Here is a 26,470-nt window from a genome sequence, read left to right as displayed (position 1 = left end):
ACGAAAGACTAAGAAATCCGGTTATGAAAAGTCGGAAATAGCAAATTACATATCCCAAGTCATAGGTTTCAGACAACACTCACCTATGAACGGCTAAGAAACCTAGCTCAGAAAAGTCAAAAATAGCAAACTAGTCATCCCAAACTATAGGTTTCAGACAACAAACACCTATGAAAGGCTAAGAAATCCAGCTCAGAAAAGTCAAAAGTAGCAATCCACCCATCCCAAATCATAGGTTTCCTAGAACATACGCCTATGAAAGACTAAGAAATCCAGCTCAGAAAAGTCAAAAATAGCAAACTACATATCCAAAATCATCGGTTTCAGTCAACACACACCAACGAAAGACTAAGAAACCTAGCTCAGAAAATTAAAAAATAGCAAACTACTCATCCCAAACTATTGGTTTAAGACAACATTCACCTAATAAATACTATATAACATTATCTCAGAAAAGACTGAAATAGCAAACTATACATCCAAAATCATATTTTTCTGACTACGCAGACCTATGAAAGGCTAAGAAATCCAGATCAGAAAAGTCGAAAATAGCAAACTATACATCCCAAATCATAGGTTTCAGACACCACTCACCTATGAAAGACTAAGAAATCCAACTCAGAAAAGTCAAAAATAACAAACTACATATCCCAAATCATAAGTTTCACTCAACATACACCAACGAAAGGCTAAGAAACCTAGCTCATAAAAGCCTGAAATAGCAAACTACTCATCCCAAACTATTGGTTTCAGACAACATTCACCTAGGAAATACTAGGAAACCTTAGCTCAGAAAAGCCTGAAGTAGCAAACTACACATCCCAAATCATAGGTTTCAGACAATACACATCAACGAAAGACGGGAGCTCGGGGAGAGCCTTTGAGGGTCTGTGGGTCCCTTGAGGGTCGGTGGTCCTTTGGGAGCTCGGGGGGACCTTTGGGGACCGGGGGATGGGCTTTGGGGTCCGGGGATGGCATTTGGGGGTCTGAGTGGGCCTTTGGGGCGCTGGGAGGGCCTTTGGGTGCCTGGGGGACATTTGGGGACCGGTGGAGGGCCTTTGGGACCCCGTTGGTCCTTTGGGAGCTCGATGTGCCTTTGGGGGGCCCGGGGATGGCATTTGGGGGTCTGGGTGGGCCTTTGGGTCGCCGGTGGCCCTTTGGGAGCTTGGGGGGCCTTTGAGTGTCCGGGGGGACAGTTGGGAGCCTGGGGGACATTTGGGGCCTGGGGATGGCCTTTGGAGGTCTGGGTGGGCCTTTGGGGGACCGGTGGCCCTTTGGGAGTTTGGGGGGCTTTGAGGACCAGGGGCTTCCTTCGGGGTTGGGATAGGAGGATTGGAACCCTTTGGGGTTGGGTTAGAGGACCTCACAACACTGTTCAAATGAAACTTGTGTATTATAACGACCACACTCAAATTCTCTTCTAAAATCTCTTCAAAAATCTTCTTTTAAAATGTCTCTATCTGTTTCGCCGAAATAGTTCCATAACCTGTCTAAAACGGTTTCGCCCAAATAATCCCTAAACGTAAATTCAGCGTGTTCCTTTGTTATTGGCATCTCTGCGCTAACGCATTTCAAATTAATATGAAACCTTTTCGCGCGCTAAAACAATTCATCGCTAAGATGTTTCTTGCCTAATTGTTTCCATGGCCTTTGGTTATTAATATCCTTTGGAGTTCGACCAGTAGAACTGTTCCCGAGGCAAAGACATTAATGATTTGGATCTATTCCTGGAGAAATGTTTCTAGGCGAAAATTTTTAAAGTCTGACAGATGATGTCATTGATTGATTGATCTGTCAAGAAAGGGAAATTAATTTGTTGTTTCTAAGGGGAATTATTGATTCACGATAGGTGAATTGAGGTCGACAGCACAGGTGTTCTGACTCGTGACAGCATCACGTGGTTTATGGTTTTCTCAGTGAGAAAGTTCCTGTTTTTTCAAATTCTCACTGACAAAAACCTTAAAAACATACAAAAATGTGAGAAAATTCCTGTTTTTCAAATTCTCACTGACAAAAACCATAAAAACAAACATAAATGTGACAAAATTCTTGTTTTTGCAAATTCTCACTGACGAAAACCATAAATCATCCATAACCATCCATGAAAACAACCATAAATGTGACAAAATTCTTGGTTTTTCCAAGTGAGAAAATTCCTGTTTTTTCATTCTCACTGAGAAAACCACAAACCACGTGGTTCTGTCACGACTCAATAAGGCATCTCTACTATCGGCCACAATATTTCAATGTATTTAAACATATGTAGATAATATGTCTAAACATCAAATAATCCTATTGTGGGGGTTGTGATGGCTTCGGCCACGTAGAAGATCAGGAGTCAGACAGAATTTCCACTCACATGAAGAATAATACCTTCTTCGTCCACACGAAACTCTCTAGTAACAATATTATTAAGAAGTTATTCAGCAAAACTACTGTTCATCGGTTCAAATTTTGTCCAAAATTTTAATTGCAATACAAGATTTTATTTCTTAAGTGTAAAAATTGAAAAAGTGGAAACTACCTATCAATTTTCAATTACTAATGTATATAATTTGACAGATGGTTTTAAGAACATAAGTGTTTAAGGGCCGGTGCCCCATATTATATCTTGCTTAGGCCTTGGCATGATTTGAAAAACGACATTGAATTCAATTTGGGCATGATTTGAATTCAATTTTAACAAAAGCAATCTTTTTTAATTAAAAGTAAGAAGCAACTTTAGAACTTAAACAAACAGAGATTATGCCATATATGAGGGGGGCTTTCCCCTCCTCAACTCCTCGCTATTTGCTCTAAGCTTTGATTTTTTTTTTTCAAATTCTCTAAGAAAATTTGCTGAAACACAAGGGCCATTGAACTGGAAAAGGAAACTTTTTCAAAGCACTAAAAAACTTTAGCTTATTTGCAAGGAGACGAGGAGGGAACAGTCGCCTTTATATGCAGAACAACTTCGGTTTAAAGTTCCTCCTTTCTTTATGTTGAAAAAAAGTTGTCTAATTAATTTAATTACACTTCATGGGCCGGTACAGTCTCAGGAACACAATACTTTTGCTAACACAGAAAAATATCAGTCAAGATTTCAACGCTCTCTGTCCGGTATTTGGCAGGTAGTAAAGCGTTTAAATTTTTTTTTTTTTTTTAAGGCAATGAAAAAACTAGGCTCTGTCAAGTATTAAATAAAAAAAAAAGTTTTTTCAACTGAAAGTAAGGAACAACATTAAAACTTAAAACGAACAGGAATTATTACGTTTATGAGGGGGTTTGCCCCCTAGTCAATGCCTTGCTCTTTACGCTAAAGTTCGAATTTTGTTCGAATCACAAATCCCTGAATCACAAAGGCCGTTTAATTAGAATAGTACTAAATAGTACTCTTTTGACAGAACTAAAAAAACTTTAGCATAAAGAGTGAGGTATTGACTAGGGGGACGAACCCCCTCATATACGTAATAATTTCTGTTCGTTTTAAGTTTTAATGTTGCTCCTTACTTTCAGTTGGAAAAACTAGTTTTTCTTTTTATTTAATTTCTGATCGTTTTTAAACAATGCTGGGAAATACGGCCCCCCCTTCATAGACCTGTCCCTTCCCCAAGGAAACATCCTCCATAGAAAGATCTTCCCACGTAACCCCCATCCCAACACCCCCCCCCCACCCCACTACCAGAAAAAAAAACATTCTGAAAACGTCTGTATACTTCCCAATAACCAATACTATATGTAAACATTGGGTAAAGTTCATAACTTTCAGCCCTTCCTCCAGGGACGGTGGGGGATTAAGTCATTCTAAAAGACATAGTCATTATATTTTCGACCATGCTGAACAAAATGGCCTAACAAAATTGGCCATCTTTCTTCTGGCAAAAACTACAAAATTCCACATTTTTGCAAATAGGAGCTTGAAACATCTACAGCATGGTTATCTTTTACGCTGAATCTGATGGTTTGATTTTCATCAAGATAATATCACTTTTAGGGGGTGTTTCCCTCTTTTTTCGTAAATAAGGCAAATTTTCTCAAGCTCGTAACTTGTGATCGGTTAGACCAAATTTGATAAAACTTATGTATTTGAAATCAGCATGAAAATCTGATTCCTTTGATGTATCTAATGGTATCAAAATTCCGTTTTTTAGAGTTTCGGTTACTATTGAGCCGGGTCGCTACTTACTTACAGTTCGTTACCACGAACTGTTTGAAAATAAAAGTAAGTAAATTAAAAAAGAAAAGTAATTGCAAAAAAAATTTACAGAAAACAATAGCCTATTTATCAATTATAAGTTAGGAACTCCTAAATAGTTAAGCTCAATTAGACCATGGCACAAGTTTTGGCTCTCCTTCCTTTGATTTCGTCATAATTACTTTCTAGTCCCCGATTTCTAGGGGGACATGCCCCCCTTGCGGTTGCCCATGCATGAATTGGATATACGTAAGCACTAGCAACAATTTATCAAATTATGCAAGTTATATTTAAATTATGCTCATATCTGAAGTCTTTTAAGGAAATTCCGAGGTCAGGCTTTTGGCTATGAATATATTACGGTTGTGGATACAAATGGAGAATTACCAGAGGCTGTTACCAAAGAATATCATTGGGTTGGTAAATCAAATCATGAAGTATATAATATAATTCAGTGGTTGTCTCCAAACGTCAAGGTAAATGTCCATAATTTTAGTGGGTATTGAGCTAAAATCCAGGACACATGACGAAGTAAAGTTTGGTTAATGCTAATGAAATAAAACAAAATATGATGAAAATATAATAGTTTATGAACAAAATTGGGCTATATATTTTCACAATAGGGGGGGGGGGAGGGATGTGAGTAAAGCATAGCATATATTGAATACGTGACCTAACCCAACCTAGGTAGGGGAACACGGGGTGGAACGGGGTACTATCTTTAAAATGATTTTTATTAATTAGAAGGAGTCAATATGAAAGGCTACAAAATTTCATAAAAGTACCTTGTATTGTTGTGAACAAAGTTTCACACTCATATTGTAAGAAGTGAACACAATTATTATTTATTTAATTAAAATATAAAAAAGTGTCAAATACTCTGTTCTGCCTCGTATACGGGGCAGAATAGGGTGGTAGTTAAAACAGTATATCTAACTAAGTAAAACTGTTACTTGCCTTTTTATTTATTTTGATTAAGGTAACAACTCTATTTTAAAAATATTCTTTGATCGAATTAATCAGATTATGATTAATTAAATTAATTAATTAATCTGATTAATAGAAATAAAACTATAATTTGGCTTTTCCCATTTTGCTTAAGCCAACAACACTACTTTAAACATATTTTTTCATCAATTTAATCTCATTCTGAATTACAAAATTCACATACAAGGATAGCTCCATCGTCCTCGCTATCAATTCCTGCGCAGGAATTGTGAGCCCATTTTCTACATATGGAACAGGCAACCCAACCCTCAGTTGAACTTGAGTAAAACTCACAACAATATAAACATTCACAGTCGGAAAACTGGTCGGAATCACTGCCGTAAGTTTCAGGTTGTTTCTTTATCTTCTTGTTTTTTTTTCTTGGAACTTTTTCACTCTTATTCAGGCAATTTACTTTCGTTTTTATTGTTTCCGTTTTGTTTTCTTTCTTAAAACGTATCTTCAGTGATCGTTCAATCTTGGTAATCTCCTTTTCTTGTTTTTATTTTATAGCATACTCTAACTCATTATTGGGTGGTGAATCAGTTATAACTGCAGTCTTCCCCCTCCTTTGATTCGTGCTTTTTGCACTTTTTCTTACTTTTGAAATAGGAATTAAGTCGTCAGGTGAAACAACAAATAAAGTTGAAGAGTCATTCATGTCAGTTGTCGTCCAAGATAATCCAGGAGTAGCCCTGTCATCCATATTAAATTGAACCTTTTTAGCTGGGGTGCCATTAACACCAACGGTAGGGCTAGAAACTGTAACACCTTCACCCCTTTTATTACAAGTGTTGGGATTTCCATTATCACCAGATGAGCCAAATAAAGATTTTCCCACTTTTTCTATCTTTATTGGTGGAGGTTCCTCAGTCAGTATTTGGGTTAAAAGTTCAGCTTGTTTAATGTCAGCTGTGTCAGCTGGCAGGAAATATGAATCAAAGGATATGACCGGGTTAGGTGTTCAAATTCCTGTTGCTTTAAACCCCTTAATTGCAGTATTCATAGAGGCGCTTTCAATAAACGCTGATCCGAAGAGCGTAGAAATTTGAAACAGCGTCACAAATTTTCCTGGGTTGCAACGGAGCCACTTTCGAAGCTCGTCATCGAAGTGAAGGCTCAAAGGCTTCATGAAAGACACATCCAGCGGTTGTAACTAATGCGGGGGTAAACAAAGCAACGAAACACCATTATCTCTTGCGTAATCTATGACCTCTAGATTCTTGGTGTGGGTGGAATGTCCGTCTAATATGAGGAGAACCGGAAAGTCCTTTGATGCCTTATAAAATACTACAAATTTTTTACACCATGCTAAGAATAGCTCAGCTGTCATCCATCCAGTGCTGTGAACCTCAGCCCAACTCCCTGGAGGTAGTCCCAGCTCAAACTCCTTCTGCATTTTCTTCCTCGGAAAAACTAACATCGGGGGCATGTATGATCCACTTGGAGAAATGCCAATAAGGCAAGTTACGGTCTCTCCCCTTTCTGCAGAAGTTATTGCACCAACTTGTCGTTTACCCTTACAAGCAATGATTTTTGAATGGTTCTTAGGGTTCACTGAAACACTAGTTTCATCACAATTAAATATCTGCGACGCTGTAAGTTTGTGCTTATCTACCAATTGAGTGAGTAGTGAAAAAAAAATATCCACAGCCACTCTATTAAATCCCATAGCTCTGGCAACAGATGTTGACTCTGGCTTACGAATAGACAGACTAGGATTTCTCTTAAAAAATCCGTTGACCCAGTCTTGACCAGCTATTTCATTTTGAAATCTATGAGCTATGCCATTTCTTTGAGCTAATTGGTAAGCTAAGGTACGCAAGTCCTTCATCGTCAGACCAAATAACCGCGACTCCATAGTTTTTAACTACGTCACAAACTCAAGTTCCTGTTCTTGGGTAAAAACGGTTTGAAATTTCCCTGCAGTTTTATCAATCAGATACTCAGGATTTTCTTTTTTTCTTAACGTATCTTTCAAGAGTAGTTTGGGGAACGTCAAACTCATTAGAAGCATTCAGGCAGCCACATCGACCAGAAATAACCGCTACAACAGCATTGTTCATCGCCTCAGTAGACCCTGATTGTCTGTTTGTCTTTCTCTTATACACACGGACCATCTGAAAATAAATTAAGAAAAGTTACTGACCCAGTTTTAACGACTGGTCAGATTAAAATAATGCGGGGTGGAATGGGGTACTTCCCCATTCCGCCCCACCCCAGGAACATGGCTTATTATTTGGAGGTTATGGTGACGCAAAAACTTCAAGTAAAAAAAAATAATAAGGTCACTAAAACAAAGCCCATTGAACGTATTACAAGTATGACTAGCTACAGATGTAATGCAAAGAAGCGTGTTAACCTTACCTTAATTACAAAATCAATAAAAGTTGCAATCCAACAGCAAATAACTAGAAGACAACTGGTTCTCTCATTAAACGAAAGGAAACTAAACAAACATGGATTCCGCAGTTCAGCTGTACCGAGCTGGAGTAGTTATAGCTATTGCCGCTTGGCGCAGCACCTTTCTTGTCATCTAACCCCGTTCCGCCCCTTACCCCGTTCCACACCGTGTTCCCCTACCTTTTATTCTCCCTTAACCCCAAAAAACGGAAGTAATCTTAGCATCCATGTTCATTCAATCACTTATCATTGCAGACTAACAGGTTTTTATCTGATGTTAACATTATTACTTCTTGCATGTGTCCTGGATTTTAGCACATTACCTTTCAGTGTAAACCAATCAATCTCTTTTAATTTGTTCCCCACTAATAATTATTCTGAAGACGGAGACAATAGTTAGTTTTCTTGTGATTTGTTTCGACCTTTCGTAGAATACAAATGATTTGATTCCAAAGATCCATTTATTGATTGTGGAGGATTTTCTTATATAACACTCTCGCATGACGTCTATTACGTATTTTTGCCATGATGCAGTATCGTTTACAAAACTCTCAATTTCATCATTATTTTCAGATGATCCTAGATCTATATTTCCTCCTTTTGTTTCATCTTCAAAAACGAAATTGCATCCTTTTTCCATCTGCTCAATTTACAGAGTAGTTTCGGACACAAATGATGTTTCTAGAGTTTGAGCAGGTGGAATTTGGGAAAATGATGACAACTGTTGTAATTACTTAAGCCGCGTTTACATTCGGCGTTTTCTGGAAAACTGGGACGGAAATCTGGAATGCATGTAGAAGTCCGCACTGGTAAAAATCGCAACAAATTCAAAAAATCAAAACACAGCCGTGTGATACACTTATGATGACTTCTCATATATACGTATTATGTGTATGTCTATTTGACACAAAAAGCTCCGCACAGCCATGGTCACAAGGAACAAAAGACAAAAAGAAAACAATATACAAAAATAATTTAAAGAATAAATTGAACAATTAAAAAATGAAAACAACGTGCAATACCAATTAAAAGATAAAAACTAACATAAACATAATCATCAAAGAACACCCGGTACTGGTGCATTATAACGACACTTCTAAAGAAGTCAACTTAGGTTAATACTAATGAAATAAAATAAAATAGGATGTTGATATAATAGTTTAGAAACAAATTTGGGATATATATTTGCACATTAGGGGGGGGGGGGTAAAGTATAGCATATATTAAATACGTAACCTGACCTAATCTAGGTACCTCCCCCCCCCTCCCCTAGACCCCAAAAAACAACTGTTTAAATATCGTAAACGCAATGAAAACTACGCTTTGCAATCCATTTCTCAATAGCGGTCTATTGAAAATAACCCGTCTGGCGGGTTTAGTTTCTCATGAGTATATAGAAGTGTCGTTATTATGTACCAGTACCGAACACCCTCCCATTGGGTCGTGCCCATTCGAACAAACCGCGTCAAATTCCTAATACTCACTAAATTCCCATTCTTCAAAAATTTGTGCACCGACAACTCTTCCTCCCTCATCCTCTCTAAAACAATTATTTCTCAAATCCCTTAACCCCCCCCATCCCTTTCTGGAAAATATCACACGTTTTCCCTCCACTCTCCATACATTAGACAGCTGTAAGGACAATTATTTGTTCTAACCCTTTCCTAAATATCTCTTTCTTTCACCAAGCGGCAAAAAATGACCTATACAAGAAATCGCCCATTAAATATCATCCATAGACAACCTAGCTACAAAGTATTCCTCAATATTCGTACTGGTACAGATCACTAATAGGTAATGAGCTCTTAATTTGTGCTAAATTATCAGAAAACACAACTTCCTCAGTAAGATGGTTCAGATGGCATAAGGGATATGTTTGAATTATGGTTGTAAAAATTCGCAAGTTTTGACACACGAACATTATTCTCTTCAAAATTTCTGGGGGGGGGGGTCGCTTTTTGGGGGGTTTATTCTGTTATAGTACTCCCTCAAATACTGCACCCTGACATTAATCTCCACGGCTTTTCTTTGTGGGAATAAATACTAGGCTCCCATAAAAAGGAATAACCCATCTTCACTTCCTGATTTTTGGCATGCCAGCCCATCTACGGCATCTTTTTCTGCCGTACACAGAAGCGGAAAAATAGAACGGCAGTAGCAGTCTACACAACCCAGTTTTCCGTCCCACATTTCCAGAAAACGCCGAATGTTGACGCGGCTTTACTTGTACTTGCAGCAAGACCATGCGTTTCCAACTCGTCCGGCATCTAAACAAGGCTTTTGAATGGTTGTCTCTCACTGTGACCGATCTTGTGCCAACTCTTCGGCAAACCTCAGTCAGCAATTGTCTCATCTGTGGCCCAATTTGCGAAAACCTCCAGCTGGCTCCAGATCTTGTTTAACTAGCCTCGAACATTTTTTTAACTTTCCTCCTTGTCTTCTACATCATGTTAGTAGGGGTTCAGCGAGCAGTATTTGTTAAATAAGGCAATCGTCAGAGACCGTAAAGCGTGTCCAAGCCAGCGGAGCCGGCGGAGCTTGATGATGCCTGAAATTCTGTCGATCTTGTAACAACGTCGGCGGATTTCGTCGTTCAAAATTTGGTCTGAGAACCGGATGCAGAAGATTGAACGCAAGCAACGGTGGTCGAAAACTGCCAATGCGCACCCCTGAGCTGTTTTGATGGGCCAGGATTTGATACCATAGAGAAGAACTGTCTTCACATCTCCATCTAGAGTTATCCATCTACAGTTAAAAATTTGCCCAAAGATCTTTTTATTTGTTTTGCCACTTTATCTTAATCTGCTTTTCGTTTTTTTTTTCACTTTAACATTTTCTGGAACTCATTTTGACATTAGAAACAAATATCCAGATATCATACAATATCACAATAACACACAATATCACAATGACAAAAAAAATCACAATCTGCGGTATTTTATGTTATATATGAGAATAGTATGAAAAGTAATGTAAATACTCATAAAAGAAACGTAATTTTTTCTGCAGTTGATGACAAATAATAAGAACCACATTTTATAATAAAAAAAAATCAGAAAAAACTATACATTGGAAAACTCACTTTTACAAAACTATGACGCATATATTCCCGGGTTAAATCATTTTAGTGTAAATTAAGTTTTAAAACAACTGTTGGGGTAATTATATATCCTGGGGGTCGACAACACCCAGTTTACTCCAGGCAATCTTTGTCTGTATAGTCTGTTCTTGTAAAGAGGACACGTCAGTGCTTCCAACGCAAAATAACTACGAACATCATGATTTTCTGTTAAATAAAAATAAATTGTAAAAATTAAAAAACCTAATTTTTGGAGCTCCAAAAACTAGAAGGCCTTAGGCATGTGCCTAGGTTGCCTATGCCTTAGTCCGGCCCTGCTAGACTATACCTTAGTCCTATGCCATACTTACTTAGCGGACTACTTATTTACTTAGCGGACTATGCCTTAATTCGCCTCTGCCGCCCTTGCTTAGTCCGTCCTACTAGATGCAACACTTCTACAATACTTCGCGTTTGAACACAAAAGGTTATGAGGTCCATTTTTTCGGCAGCGGAGAAAAAAACGAGTGTTAATGGAAACAAAATCAAACTTCTTGTTCCTCATTTAATCACCAAAAACGTCATATTGCCACCGGATCTCGCAAGTATTCGGATTCTTCATTTATCAGTAGTGAAATAACTTCAAAATTTGCATTGAATTTTGTGAAGAGTGCTATTGCTTTAGGGTCATGGACTACCAACTCACAGGAATTCAATGCATTCGGACTTTCAAGTCTTGTTTGTAAAGTGATAGGAACTCACATGTATATGTTACTGTTTGCTAATTCCCACAGAGCTTTATATGAATTGACAATTCAATCTCTGGATCATGATTAACAGCTTTTTGAAAATGGAATAATAGGCTTTATTTTTTAAATACATAAAAATTTTGCTTTTTACGGTGATTAGAAAAGAATTTTTTGAAACTTGTTAAAAAAAAAAGTAAGCGGAGGTATTAAAACTTAAAAGGAACAGCCATTGTTCTGCTCGTTTTAGGATTGACATCTTACATAAGATTAACATCTACGAAATGTACTGAAGTATATTTTCCTCGCTTAAACACATAATCAAACCCCGAGAATTCAGGGTATTCTTTCCAAAGGATTGTTGGCAAATGACAATCAGAATGAACACCATGTTTTCTCTAAGAAATTTCTCTGTTGCTTATTCATTGTTTATTAATTAATGTGAATTACATAGGGGCAAGGCAATAATATAAAGAATACTTAGTTCATGTGATTGCTTATCTAACCAACATTTTAAGGAATCACCAAAAAGGGATTTCTTTAATATCATGTTGAAAAAAGCCGTATAAACATTAATTCTTTTAAACATTAATTCATTAATCCTGAATTAGAAATTTTCGGTTTTTGGTAGCAGCCTGCCTACCTATTAGAAAATGTGTTAACTCTAGTCAGCATGGGTGCCAAATTTTCATTCTCTCTCATGAGGGCCTTATTCTAAAAAACTTGAAGTCAAGTTCACTAAAAGTCAGATTTTATAACTTCATCAAGGCTATTTATATCATTTTATTATAAAATGGCTATTATATAGCCGTTATATTCAAAAACAACTCTATGCAAAATAAAGCCAATACGGGCAGAAGCAAAGAGTAGTTAGGCATAGACTCAAGAAAACAGAACAGAAAAATACAATAAGGAAATTCGAAAAAAATATTGGAACGGTAGCGCAGGAAAACTAGCCACTGAAAAATTTCAAAATACCATCACGCACAAAATACTTAGTAAATAACAGATAAAAAACAATTGGCTTGGTAGAGAACGGTAATATTCTTTTTATTTCACGGTCCTTTCTTGAATATGACCCAGATTATACCACATGATTCACCCAAAAAAAATAAAAGATGCTCCAGAGTCACTGATGAGGCGCAAGGGGATCGACAGCTGGCGATGTTTCCCTGTTTTTTTTTTTACACCAACAGGCAGCAAGTCTGTCGCCCAACCTTGTGGCAGATGCCATAAAATCCCGAGCCCCATATTGTTAAGGAGAGATCAATCCACTAGGCTACTAGAGGATACAAGTAAATCAAAGAGAAGAAACAATTTATTTCCATTTTAAATTTTTATTTTAAAAAATCGTACCATGATAAATAGTAACAAAGTTTTAGTGTCCCAGATGCTGTAAAACAAGCAAAAATTATACCTTTACATAAAGGTGGTGACAAAAGAGAAATGTCAAACGGGAGACCTAAATCGATTCTGCCACTGTTCTCAAAAATATTTGAAAAGGTTGTTCATAAGAAACTCTATTCCCATCTTAATTCTCTTGGGTTTTTATGTGACACGCAATTCGGATTCCAAAAATCTCATTCTACTAGTCATGCAGTGCACCATCTTCTTGATGTTTTAAACAATGTATTCGAGAGCGGCTCTACTCCTTTAACTATTTTTATTGATTTTAAGAAACCTTTTGATACTGTTGATTGCGAGAAAAGAAATTGGATTGATTGCTTTCGTTCGTATTTGTATGGTAGATCAATGCGTGTAGTAGTGGGGGATATTGTCACTTCACCTCGTCCTGTGCTATGGGAGTACCGCAAGGTTCTGTGTTAGGTCCGCTTTTATATTTAATTTTCGTCGACCCATTACGGTTCTACTTTCCTGATGCCGCCATAACATCCTTTGCGGATGACAGCTATAACTGAGCTTGTTTCAAAAGCAAATAAAGTGCTACTTAACCTGCATGATTTTACTAGTCTTGGTTGCTTAACAATGAATGCGAGAAAAACTAATTACATGATCTTTAGTCGTACTGGAGTTATTGATAATGTTTTCGGTTTAGATAATTTTAATGGTACGGAGATTAAGCAGATATTTGATACAAGGTATCTTGGTTTTCAGATTGATTGTAATTTAAATTGGAAAAAACATAGTGAAATTGTATCGGTGAAAGTTGCGCAGGACTTAGGGCTGATTCGTAGATTTAAACATGTTTTTCCTGTCTCAGTTTTGAAAATTTTATATAATTCACTTATTCATCCTTACATTGTATACGGTTGTTCTGTGTGGGCTAGTAATTTTATTGTAAATTTTAAACAGATACAAATTGTGCAGAATAAAGCGCGGCGCCTGCTCGGTGATTTTGAAAAATATGAACGTACAACGGATTGTAATCTCTATTTTAATATTTTAAATGTTGGGCAGTAGAGGGATTATCAGACCGGTGTTTTCGTGTATCAGTGTTTAAATAAATTAGCACCTAATTATTTTTGTGAAGTTTTATCATCAAATTCTGCGTACCATTCTTATGATACAAGAAATTCCGCGGACCTAGTACAAGAGAAACGACACACTGCTAGGTCTAGTTTTGTATTTAAGCATGAGGGTGTTTCGGTATGGAACAGTCTTCCGGAAAGCACTAGGATGGCTGTGAGTATGTCCTTTTTTAAAAATAAGGTAAAGAGTTTCTTGATGAATAAGGATGGGTGGGGGGGGGGGGGCTGTATTCTGTCTTCTGTCTTCTGCAAGTATTGATTCGTGGTTCCCATGAGGTTTATTTTTATTTATTTATATGATTGCATTTTTCTTTTTCTTTTTTTTCAATATATATGTAGTAAGTGAGTAAAATATTGATTCCTGCCACAAACAAATCTGTATAGATTTTCACGTGGTAGGTCTGTTTGATATGATTTTTTTTTTGTGAATGTTAGTCTTTAATAAAAATGATTTTCTCTCTCTCTCTATATATCGCGGTCTCGCCTTTTCCAACTCTGCTAAAATATGCTTTCGAAATGAAATGAAATTATCATAGTTTCTTTGGTTTGTTTTTATTTCTTAATAATTTTAAGTGATAAAAATTCAGAGCATAAGAAAGTTCATTATTAAAGCGGATAATTAGAACAATGATGCTCTATCAAGATAAATGCACTTAACTAACTTGAATGTTTCAAGCTATTAATTGTTTCCATCTATTTAACCTTTAAGGAGCATTGCACCCCGACTATCAAACTACATACTTCAAAACCAAAAAGAAGATGCTTTGAGACCTTGCTTTGAACTATTATTCAAGTATCCACTTACCTCTCTCAACTTAACTTCGTTTTTATCGTTCGCTATACCAAAGAATGCATCAGAGGCTATAAAAGATAAATTCGGGTTAAAAGAACATCGAAGAACTTCAAGAGATCTGAGGGACCCAAAAGCTTCACCTTCAATTGATGTTAACTCATTCATAGCACTTATATTCAATTCTCTTAGCCTCTCAAGGCCCTTAAAGTCTCCCCTTTGAAGGTTAATGATGGGATTATTGTTAAAGTTGAGAAATTCGAGCGCCTTGGCATTCTCTAGCTCTTGAGGTGCCGTGGTAAACTTGTTATTTGACATAATCAATGCTGATAGCTTTGGAAGAGCGTGAAAGAGGCCATCGGGAATTTTTGAAATTCCAGTAGAGGAAAGGTTTAATACCTGGAAAAAAAAAAAATTGTAATTTATTCGCCAAGTAAGATGAAGAAAGAAACACATCAAGAAAAGAACCGCCCCAATTATTTAAGTTATTGTAATGCATCCTGATTCCCATTTTAAAAATTTTCAGGTTAGATTAACTACAGCTGTGGATGCAGTTCGCTGCATGAAGGCAGTCGACTAAACTAAATACTGATTTTAACTAGATTTCCGGTGTCAAGGTTCCGTGAAAGGTTAATTCAACCGTAAACCGTGAGCACCAGTTGTGAAGCGATATATGCAAATATGTTTCAAGAGGAGGAACCTGCACGTTCTCTTACTTCTCTCTGCTGAAGGTCGAATCGATCCTAGAATCTAGAAAAGCAAAGCTGGGACCATAACCCTTGCTTCTGAATAAGATTACGTAAGATCCCAAACCACTTTTTGTAGAGCCTCTGATGATTAGATCTTAGTTGCCCCTCTAACTAAGGTTATGTTAGTCCAAAATCTCCAAATGGTATAACCAGATCACAAATATTCACCTCCCATTAAACAAAATGTAAGAACATAACAAGGAATTTTCTGAAGACAATCATCGCAGATCTCTCAACAAGTTTGTTTGATACGGTCCCTTCTCTACGGAGGTTGAATCAGGTTTGAGCCAAAAGGCATTGTCTGGGAGTTTATTGTATCTTTTCACTAAATCTTGAGTGACACCCAGCAGCCTGTTCCACCAAATGTACTGATTAACTGAATTTAACCTCACAACTCTTCCCGTACAGTAAGAATAAAGTCCAGGATCCGAAGCGGCACCAGTAGAACAAGAATGCTTACTTCGTACTGGTTCTAATTTGTATTATTATTATCTATTAGAAATCCCGCAAATCATAACATCAAAAGACGGAGCAATAAAGGTAAAAAAAAGACGTTTAATAAACATTGACAACAACATGTAAATGTACCGTTTAAGACAATAGAAAAAAAAATGACAACAACTCTGTTATAAGTAAAACAGGAATCGTAACAACAAGTTATCTGCTTTTTTATTTATTTATTCTTTTCTTTCTGTTCATTATTTTCCTTTTATTTCAAACCTTTGATACTGCAATTTCTGGATATGCGATGCTAAATTTATTAACTAATTCTGAGTTTCATGTCCATATTGGCACGCGGAGTAAATATTTTGAGAAATGGAAAAAGATGGAACGGATTTTTCTCTATCAGTTTTAGTTCAAATCTTCCAGAGTAGCGTGAGACATAGGATATGAGGCAGCACAAAAGTGTTTTAAAGACTGTCTCGGTGAAAACGGTTGAAACGACGATTCTCAGAAACAATTGAAGTATAGGAGACGGTCGTCCGGCGAGGCTGGAAGAGTTGCAGATAGAGGTGCTAATACTGGGCCCAGATAAGAGACACGGCCTACGGTTGTAATAACGGAGGTACCAGGGAATATAGCCTGTGATAAATAATAGTCTTCCTAATAAAAATATAATTTCTGACTGTTCTGAACTGACTTCGATGCCATAGGATGTCAAGGATATCATCTTCATATGAAACAAGATGTTTTGATGCCATGAAGAACATAAGATGTGGGACATTTCACATGTGTCTCCAAAACATAGTTGCTAAACAGGCGGATGGATTAAGCAGCTTTGCTCCTTTACAAACAGGAATTTGTCTCTTATGGGCAACAAGAAGACTACTGCTGATTTAAGAAATTTTATAATAATAAGACTATAGTGCATATTTCTTAGTAGTCTAATAATTATTATTCAATCCTTAAATTACAATTGAAGGATTGAATCCTCGTTTCAAAGCTTGGAGTAACACAATGAAGTTGATGAAGAAATTAAAAGTGCGCGTTATAAGAACAGAAGCATCGACATCAATCAATGCATTTGGAATTGCCGATAAAGCGTCCATGCACCTGATGCCGCCTACGCAGCATCAAGTATATAATAACAGGGTATCATAATAGAGAAGGAGGAACCCCTTCCCCACAAACATCATATTAGATACATAGCTCAAAAGCACAGCTAGGTCATTAACTCTTGCTTTCTACCAGATTTGGTTTAGATGCAACAACCTCTCCTTAAAGATATCCTGATGACAAAAACTTAGAGACCCCATTTATTTCACAAAAACTGGACTAGGATAGATGTCTTGTCTGGTAGATGTCCTTTTGGCAAGCATTGGAAAATACTGCAATGACAAGAACTTTGGGTTCTTCCTATCTTAAGTTTATTGTTCTCTTATCCTTCCTCTTCCCAAAAGAAGTTCAAATCGGTTACTGACAAAAAAACGCATACCGAGACCACCAGACATGATTTTTGCTAGGTTTTGCAGATATTTGGCAACTTTTTTTGGAGATTACTTATTGACAAGTATTTAGCGGGTCCATGAAACTCTCCTCCACAGAGGTTCGACCAAGTCCTTTTCCCCAAAAGGCATTGATAGGGATTTAGTTCTTATTTTTCATAGTTTTACTGAAAACTGACCATCGACCTATGATAGCTGTCCTGATAACAAGAATTTGGCAAACCTTCAGAGGGAATTGGGCCAGAACTCCCTAAAGCATAATTACGGAAATAGATGTTACTTCCTACTATATGTAGCTGGGATCTGATAAAAACTCTTGATAGGTGTCGTAATAATAAAAACTTAGAGTTCCCTTCCTCATTTTCTCAGAAGGGTTGACTTGGCCATTAACATCCCAAATACACAATTAGGAACTTTTTCCTGTTTACTTTCACTAATTTGGTTGAGACCCGACAGTATATGCTGGTAGATGTCATGACAAAAAGGATTTAGGAGCCTTGCCCCGTCACAAATATTAGACTGGGTATGGACGGTAAATTGCAGAGTTAAAAAATTAGTGTTCACTTTCAAAATGTCTTGTTGAAATCTGAAACTTAGTTCTAGCAGATATCATAACGGTAAAATATTAGCCACTCCCAAGGCCTGGCCCGAGAAGAGTAAGATAAAGCACATACCAAGACAAACACAATTAGGAAACTAGATTTTACTTGCAGCTTACTTTGATTGACATTCGAGAACACTTTCTGGTAGCTGTCTTCATAACAATAACAAGAATTCAGAGATCATCTCTCACGAAGAAGTCAGCTCAAGTAAGGCTCCCAAAAATAATCTCAACATTGTAAGTTTGATGTCCTGATCACAATAATTTACGGGTCATTAAAAAATGTTGTTCTGATCTCCAAAAACAAAAATAAAGACCACAACCCCTTCTATAATCTTGTACAAGCAAGATTCTACAACCCCTTCTAGAATATATTCGATGACAAAAACTTTGCCCTTCACTTCAGAAATCAGATTGTACCAACACACCCAAGGATACAACTAGGACATTTGCCTTTACTTCCCATAAAGTTTGGTTAAGGTCAAAAACTCATTCTGGCAAATAAGTGACAAGAGTAGAAAGGCCCTTAGTACTCGTGACGGGACCATGTGCTGCCATCTACAATTTAGTCTAACGCTGGCGGGACATAATTTATTCAACGATTATCGATCGAGTCTAATGGGGGTCAATGTCAATTGATTTATTTGTTGTTTCCATGTGTAATGACACTGGGGGTGATTTGCATAATGGGTGGCGAATGTGTTGATTTAGGACTAGAGGGGAAGTGAATTTCCGAGATCTTGATTTACATAAATGAAGGGGAGAGGATTTCCGAGAAATTGATTGCGTAACCGACTAGGACAAGTGAATTTCCGAGAAATTGATTTACATAATCGGTGGGAGAATTTTATTGATCCGATAACGGGGAAACAGGAATTTTATGCCTCCTTCTAAGCCAATAAGAGGGCCAGAAATATTAGCGGGAGAGGATTGCAGAGAATATAAGGAAAGGATTTTTGCTATAGTTTTTATTAGTCTGTGAATTGAATTCAAAGGAGTGAGAAAAGTTTGACTTTACTCATTTGGATATATTTGTGCTGATGATGAGTGGAATATTTACCTTATTAGAAGTTGATAGTGGAATTGATGGCAATAATACAAGAGCACCAAACATTGCGGTGGAAATCACGAGAGGATCACGGCTTTGTCTGGAATGGGATGAAGTATATGTAAGATATGTGATATCCTTGAGCAAATCTAAAATGGAGGATCAATTATGTTTCGCTGCAAAAGTTGATATAGCGCATGTGAATAGACTTCAATGTTCTTTAAGTGCATTAGTGAAACATATCGAAGACAATAAACTGTATCGCTAATTGTACATGCTTAGTATTATTGTTGTAATTATTCAATAAAATTTTTTCAAAGTCGAAACTTCTCTCTTTCTTTTGGTGTTAAAATGTTAGACCGACGATTCAAGGTCAGTCTAGATTCAGCAGTCAGAGTAAATGAATTGGACAATGAGTAAATTTGAGAAAGGGAGAGTTAGATCAAACCCGGTGATTTTGGAAAAACATTTGATTTTGGACGATGATTTTCTTGATTTATCCCTTCAACGCAGGATATTCTCTCGGGGAACATTTGACAATATAATGGGGACTGATTCTCCCCCATTGGACTATTGTATGAAGCTTTGTCGATGTGACTCAAATGCTTATACTCAATTTGCTGATATATTAATTTGAAAAAGTCATAGTAATATCGTGGATACACTTTTGAAAAAACTGCCATAAATTCTATGTAGAGCGCACCCCCGCCATTCGAAAAAGGTGACGTCACAAAATTAATCCTCTCCCATTTCACCACCCTGAATTAATTAAGCAAGAACGATCAGTTTTGTTTTAGCTGTGAGAGAGAGTTGACATCGGAAACCAAAAAATGTTCTATACATGTCCACTATGCATGTACACTCTTGGCAGTTGGACTCAATGTGAGAGTTTTAAAACTATTGATGACTATAGTGAAAAGTGTAAATTATGTAATCCGTGTAAATTACATAGAGGCTATGCAGTACAAATTAAAGGATGTAATTCATGTCTTGAAGAGATTTGTGACTCTCACACTAGGGGACACATGTGTTCCGATTGTCACTATGACAAATGTGATCAGTGGGAGAATACTTACCTCGCTATGATTGGAAAGAATCCCAAACGTGATTTTAGTTTATTTCTGCGAGATTGGTATCGTCGTGGTTTTAAATTATTCTGGGAGGAAGAATCTGGTCATTGACTATACAAAGAGATATTACAAGAGTGAAGTTATATTATACTGTAGAAAATGTGACCCTGACTTTGCAGTCAATCAAGATCAATATACAGTGAATCCAAATGATTTACCGACATTAGTGGTTCACGACAGTTGCCTAAACATCGATGAAGAAGAAGAAATCTAAAGTGAAGATTTAAAGACATTGTTGTATATATACATTTTATTAATAAACAAATTCACAAACATTTTTTAAGCCCTTTACTCTTAGGGCACTGAAATTTATATTATACAGGTCTGAGAGGATATTTTCCACTAGAAAGTCGTTCAGGCGTGGATTATCTACATAAATGTTGAGAAACTGCTTGTAAGTATAGCCGTGACATCGGAACACAAAATATAGTAGTGCATGGAAGCCACAGCTTTTAGTCGTCAGATCCTGCACTCTCCTCCGATTTTGAATAATAGTTTTTCCACTGCTCTCAATTTAGTTGCTGATGTGGGGTGTGTAGAATATATAGGGTAGACCAAGAGGATCAAATGAATCAATTGTCTTCATTGTTTGAAAGATGCACAGCCAATGACCCCTCAGCACAGTCGACAGACTGCTATTAACAATAATTAAGGTATTGTTGCCACTTTGAATTTTTCCAATAAAGTCCGAGGGCAGACAATAGCATTTGTACTGGGACATGTAGGGGTCCATATTAAATACATTCATTATTTGACTGGTGTTCATGGCGCCAAGTCTAGTAGAATACTACCTTCGGGAGTGATTTCCCAATAGGTTTCATATTGATTTAGTGAGATTATTGCAATACTCTCAGCTAATAGGTCGGTAAATATTAACTGTAAATGCATACTCCCGGTTCGTGCTCCACCCATATTTTGGGCGACAAACAAAATAAGTACAAGAATTTCATGCATTTTAGAAAACGTTTCTTCAGTTATACCATTTTCGAATAGTTGTGAATCACAATATAGGGATTGTATGGTCAACTCCAATAATTTTTTATAGGATTTATCAAAAGATAGATTGTAGAGCGGGATGCCGTTTACTTTGCACACAAGAGATGAAAGTCCAAACATTTCGAACTTATGTGGACATCCATTCCATGAACCTATTGCACTGGCGCTTTTTACAAATGCCAAAGCGAGCTTTGACGGAATTTCACCCGTGATAAAGGATGAGTCGGTGAAGGTGCGTGACCCCATGGTAATATGACGTTGATTTTTGATTGTATGAGGAACAAGATAGTTTGATATTATTTCCACTGACTCTCAGTTTTTCCACTGCCAAAGCAACAGAACTCATAACTTTTTGTTTGCGTACATGAAGTATTGCCGAGGTGAGGGAGAGACTTACATCAGGATTGGCAGCAAATTCTTTTCTCAATATGAAATTGGATGGTGCAAGCGTCAATTTGAAATCCAATTTAATATTGAGTGGTAGCCATTGGGGTATATTAAATATTTCATGATATATTTTTCCAACTAGATGTAATTCACTAGTTGTAGCATTTTTAAGTGTATCTGTACTATCAGTATTAGTAATATATTCATATCTATTGGAGGTGCCTCTCAATTCCTTGTAGGACTTGGGTGTCATCAGCGTGAATTGTATGTAACTTGTATAATTTGAGAGATTGTAGCTTGTGCTCACCAGCGTGCCATTGATGTAGACACTGATTTGACGAAATAAATTATGTAATATACAATTTTCATAGGATATTAAATCGACAAGAATTGGCAATGTATTATCGGATTTCTGGACTTTCATTTGTAAATCTATAAATGTTGAAGACATGTCCATAAAGTAGTCTTCATTGGAATAAATTTGAAAGCGGATATTATCGGAGAGGGGTTGTTGAGGATAAAATTGCCATTTGTAGCGATGAAGTTTTTGTGGCCGTCCTAATAGCGGTAATGAAGATTGATCGCGTCAAATCTAATATCGTACTTTGAAAGCCGTGAAGTTACACCTTATAAGTTCTCCGATAGCGCCGCTTATATCACTAAAGATTGTGTCAACTAGGCTAGCGCCGCCCTCAATTAATGGGAGAAAATAGAATATGTAGACATATAAATGTGACCTCTTTTTTCTAGAGCTAACTGAAGATCAGATTCCTCTGGGAACGTGCCTTTGGAGACATACGAACTAATTAGCTATCATTAGGCTAGATACGGACATATAGAATGAAATAAACACAGGTAAAAAACAATAGATTTATTGAACTTACATATTTAGGTAAACAGCAGTGGGTCACTCCAAATGACAATAACGGTGACCGAGATACAACATGAAAGAATTTAAGAATTCTATCTGAATGGTCCTGATTCTGATTTACGAATATTTTCAAAAAGCACTTTTACCCCACTACCAAACTTAGCTCTTTAGTCTTGCGCTGCAAGGACTGGCTCGCAATTGGCTCACGTGGCCCAAGGATGCGAGCCCTTCGTCCAATAATACGTCTTAAATAGCTTTGATGATTTAGATGTTCACACGGTTCTTGTCGTTTAAACTTCCTGCAAAAGTGACTGCACTTTTTCTCTTTGCTGATTAAGAACTTTTCTTTTTTGAAACTAGATTTAGCTTAATTATAGGAGTCGGAATTATCTTTTGAAAGAAGGAACTTTATTTTTGTATTTTAAATACATCGTGTTTTACTCATGGTACATATTACCCTTCCCATAAATTAATGACGCCCCGTCATTAGTAATTGCTTGCCTTTGGGCTTTTAAAATGTTTGCCATTTATTAACTATTTCTTCTACATAATTATTTTATATTTATGTTATGGCATAATCAGGAGTGCTAAAAATTTTATCTATTACTTTTCTTATTTTATTCTACATCCCTATCTAAAATTCATCTACCGGACTAAGAGTCTTCATGGTTCTAGGCTAACTATTATACTAAAGATTTTTTTTTCTTCTACGTTTAACACTGATTACTTTTACATTTCCAACAAGGTTGGGGCTATTCTACCTTTACATTTTTTTTAATTCACTTTTTACAAGGTTTTTTTTTATTTTGCTGTTAATATGGCATACTACTTTCTATCTAAGCTACATTAAATGAATAACATGATAATACTACACCTAATTCTACTTGAACATCTAACACTACATACAAAAACGATTTAAAACACACAATATTGGGTTTACCATAATCACTGGTAAAATTAAAACACTTTCACTATTGGGATTTTTGAGTTATCAAAGTTATTAAGAAGTAACATATGTAAATTCACATCTATTTCATTACCTTCGAGTCCTTAGTGTACTCAATCCTCCTGTTGTAAATTATTGTCCTTCACTCTTGTCGTCTTGGCAAAATTCTTTAAAGCACTTACATTTTGGTTTCTTCATGGGACAGTTCAAGCACGATTGTGTTCACACGACAGGCTTCCTCTAATTGTCAACTGGGAAATGATGCTTCCAACTACAGGTGTGGGAATATGCCATCAGAGTTCATTCTCACCTGTTTTTCGATAGTTCATAGGGTGCCTTATCTTTTGGGATATTTTGAGGCACATAGAGAATATATATTCATATGAAATTGTTCTTTTGTGCCTCTTATAAACTTCTTAGCTCATGGCTTGCGTCTATTAACCTTTGCGGTGATTCCTAGGTTAATCACGGGGGAATTGAAGTTTGGATTTGGACGGGTTGACATCAAACTATAGTTACTCCTTTAACATATTGTCTTTAACTTCAACTTCAAATAGCTTCAAATATCATTTAACTTCAAATATCGTTAAATATTATTTAACTTCAAATATCATCACTATACAGTCAAATGATTCTGGGGTCCATAATGATTATCCCGGTCGACACTTCTGTATTTATATCTTTTACTGATCGATGGGGTTCTCAGAACTAAACTTCAAATTATCTTTAACTTCAAGTTCAGATATCTTCAAATATCTTCAAATATCATTTAACTTAAAATATCGTTAAATATCATTTAATTTCAAATATCATCACTATACTGTCAAATGATTCTGGGGTCCATAATGATTATCAAGGGCGATATTTCTGTATTTATATCTTGTACCGATCGATGGGGTTCTCAGAATTAAACTTCAAATTGTCTTTAACTTCAACTTCAAATATCTTCAAATATCATTTATGTGATTATATAGTTCGATAAAGCACTGGATACTGAGATTCAAATATAATGTTACCTGATGCGTAATATGGTTTGTGGTCGAAGAAACAATGATCAAAGGTAACTGTTGTTTTCGTAGACGAAGCTGGGATGAAAATTGCCTGGAGTGTATGGAGAGTACTCTTCGTTGGTTGAGGTATGATGAAAATAGATGCTACTAGGTTGTATCTGTACTGGGCAACTCATTGTAATGCTCGATATCCAATGTGTCAATCCACTTCCTGTAATAAAAATAACAAGGCAGAATCACACGTTCTTTAAAGTAAATACTTATAGCACAAATAAGTCACGTATTGATCGGGTACATGAAGACAGGGTTCAATAAATACACAAATATTAGTACAGAAAACTAAAAAAAATATTTTTTTTATCGTGTTGGTTACAATAAAACGACATAATTCCAATTGGGAAAGTCAATACATAGAAGTTTCTTCTAAGTTGTTATAGCCTAACGACGTTATAAGTGTGGTCTCTTATTATACTTTCTAATATACACTACTACATACACTTTATTTTAACTTCTTTCAACACTTAGTTATTTTTACATTAGATTTGAAATAATCATTTAAACAGAGTTTATGCTACATGATTAAATTTTGAGGTCTAATTTTACAACATGTTTCATGCCTGCATTGTTGACGCCCGTCCGTGTTGTTTAAGAAACGCATGTTGCAGCGTCATAACCACACAGTTTTATGTAAACAATACTACAATGAGGGAAAAAGACATAACAAGGACGAGTGGAGACCTCTATACTCACTCGTTTTCTAAGGTCTTCCCTATTTCTTGGCTTAGACGTTCTCATTGGGCTCCGGGTTTAACCTCTGCATTTCAGCCGTTTCCCCGTGATCTTCTCTTGGTTTTCGTCTTCTTAGTCTCAGGATTTTTTCCGTAATTACAAGTCAATAGGGCTCCTATGGTCAGGGAAGTCGCGAATACGAAACATACGGCCAATAGTATGTTCCATCAGAAATTGGTCGATTCTTTGAGTTAATTCGTGTTTCTTTCTAGTCTTGTTACTTGTTGAAACAAGGTCTCGAAGGTTTTGGGGTCCAATTTCATAAAGATCTTCCATGCGTCATGGCGAGCTAGCAATAAATTTTCATGCATGAATATTACTCCATGTTTTACAATGTATTTGGCCACTGCGTGAACAGTGAGTATTATTATGATATTCTTAAGCTTCATCTTATTTTTGGTTTCTAGAATTAATTTATCATTAATTTAACACATTTTTTGCAAAAGTCGTTTGTTTACTGCTTTCTTATTATTACATTTTTTTTCAAAGGCACTTTAATTTTACTTAGGTTATTTCTTATTATGTAATCATTTTGTGGCATTGGCCAAATAAAACTGATTTGTAGGCGTAAAACAGAATAAATATTTTAGGATTAGATAGGTTATGGAAGTAAAGTTGGAACTTCCATGCTTTATTTTGGTTGTTATATGCCTTTATGACCGGTTGAGATATAACTTTAAAGCGTAACTAATAATCGCTATACGATTTAATTTTACATTATATTTCTCAAGTAAGAAACACATGAATAAGCAAGCATGCAGCACATAATTACACTGGTATCCTATTTTATGTATACACCTAAAATAATTATAATCTGAGACAAAATATTCATATAATTAGACGCTTCTGTACTGATAATTTCTTGTTTTGGATAATATCCATCTTGGTTACGACATGGGTCGATTTTTCCTAGAAAATCTGAGGGCAAGCACGCCCACAACAAATTAAAAGCTGCATGAGCTTTGAGTTCCTCCCCAGGCTTCCCACAAAACGTGGTCCAACACCATATGTCGTTCTCAGTCGACCACGAGCTTCCTACTTTGGGCCTTTCTCTCTGATCGCCGATGTTTTGATATTACTTGTATTATTTTTTTTTTCATTAATATTTACTAGATTAACTCTACTTTAACACTATCAAATTTATAAAGGTGTTACATTTATTAGATTTGAGATCTTTATTTACATAAATTGGAGATATTTCCACCTGTCATGTGTTTTAACCGTTCTGCCTCAATGTATCATGACTTTATCCTCGGTTTCTTACTGTGTTTTCCTTATTGGTATTTCTTGTAAAATAAGGTCGAACTTTTTGTATTGTTTTTTAAAAAATTTTTTCCCTTTTAATTTCGT

General features: G+C 36.3%; 1 protein-coding gene across 1 annotated transcript in view; it reads right to left on the bottom strand.

Moving 5' to 3' along the window:
* LOC148951241 (trophoblast glycoprotein-like) overlaps positions 1 to 26,470 on the bottom strand; it is a 219,317-nt gene that overhangs the window by 80,531 nt on the left and 112,316 nt on the right. The window contains exon 3 of the mRNA XM_089090751.1: positions 14,663 to 15,046. Coding sequence (XP_088946877.1) covers positions 14,663 to 15,046 — 384 coding nt within the window. The remainder of the gene's footprint in view (positions 1 to 14,662; positions 15,047 to 26,470) is intronic.

This window comes from Artemia sp. Qi Xiang Cuo, chromosome 6 (genome assembly GCF_049724085.1).
Source record: "Artemia sp. Qi Xiang Cuo chromosome 6, ASM4972408v1, whole genome shotgun sequence".
Taxonomy (NCBI): domain Eukaryota; kingdom Metazoa; phylum Arthropoda; class Branchiopoda; order Anostraca; family Artemiidae; genus Artemia; species Artemia sp. Qi Xiang Cuo.
Note: the sequence above shows the minus strand (reverse complement) of the source record. Positions and strands in the feature narration are given on the sequence as shown.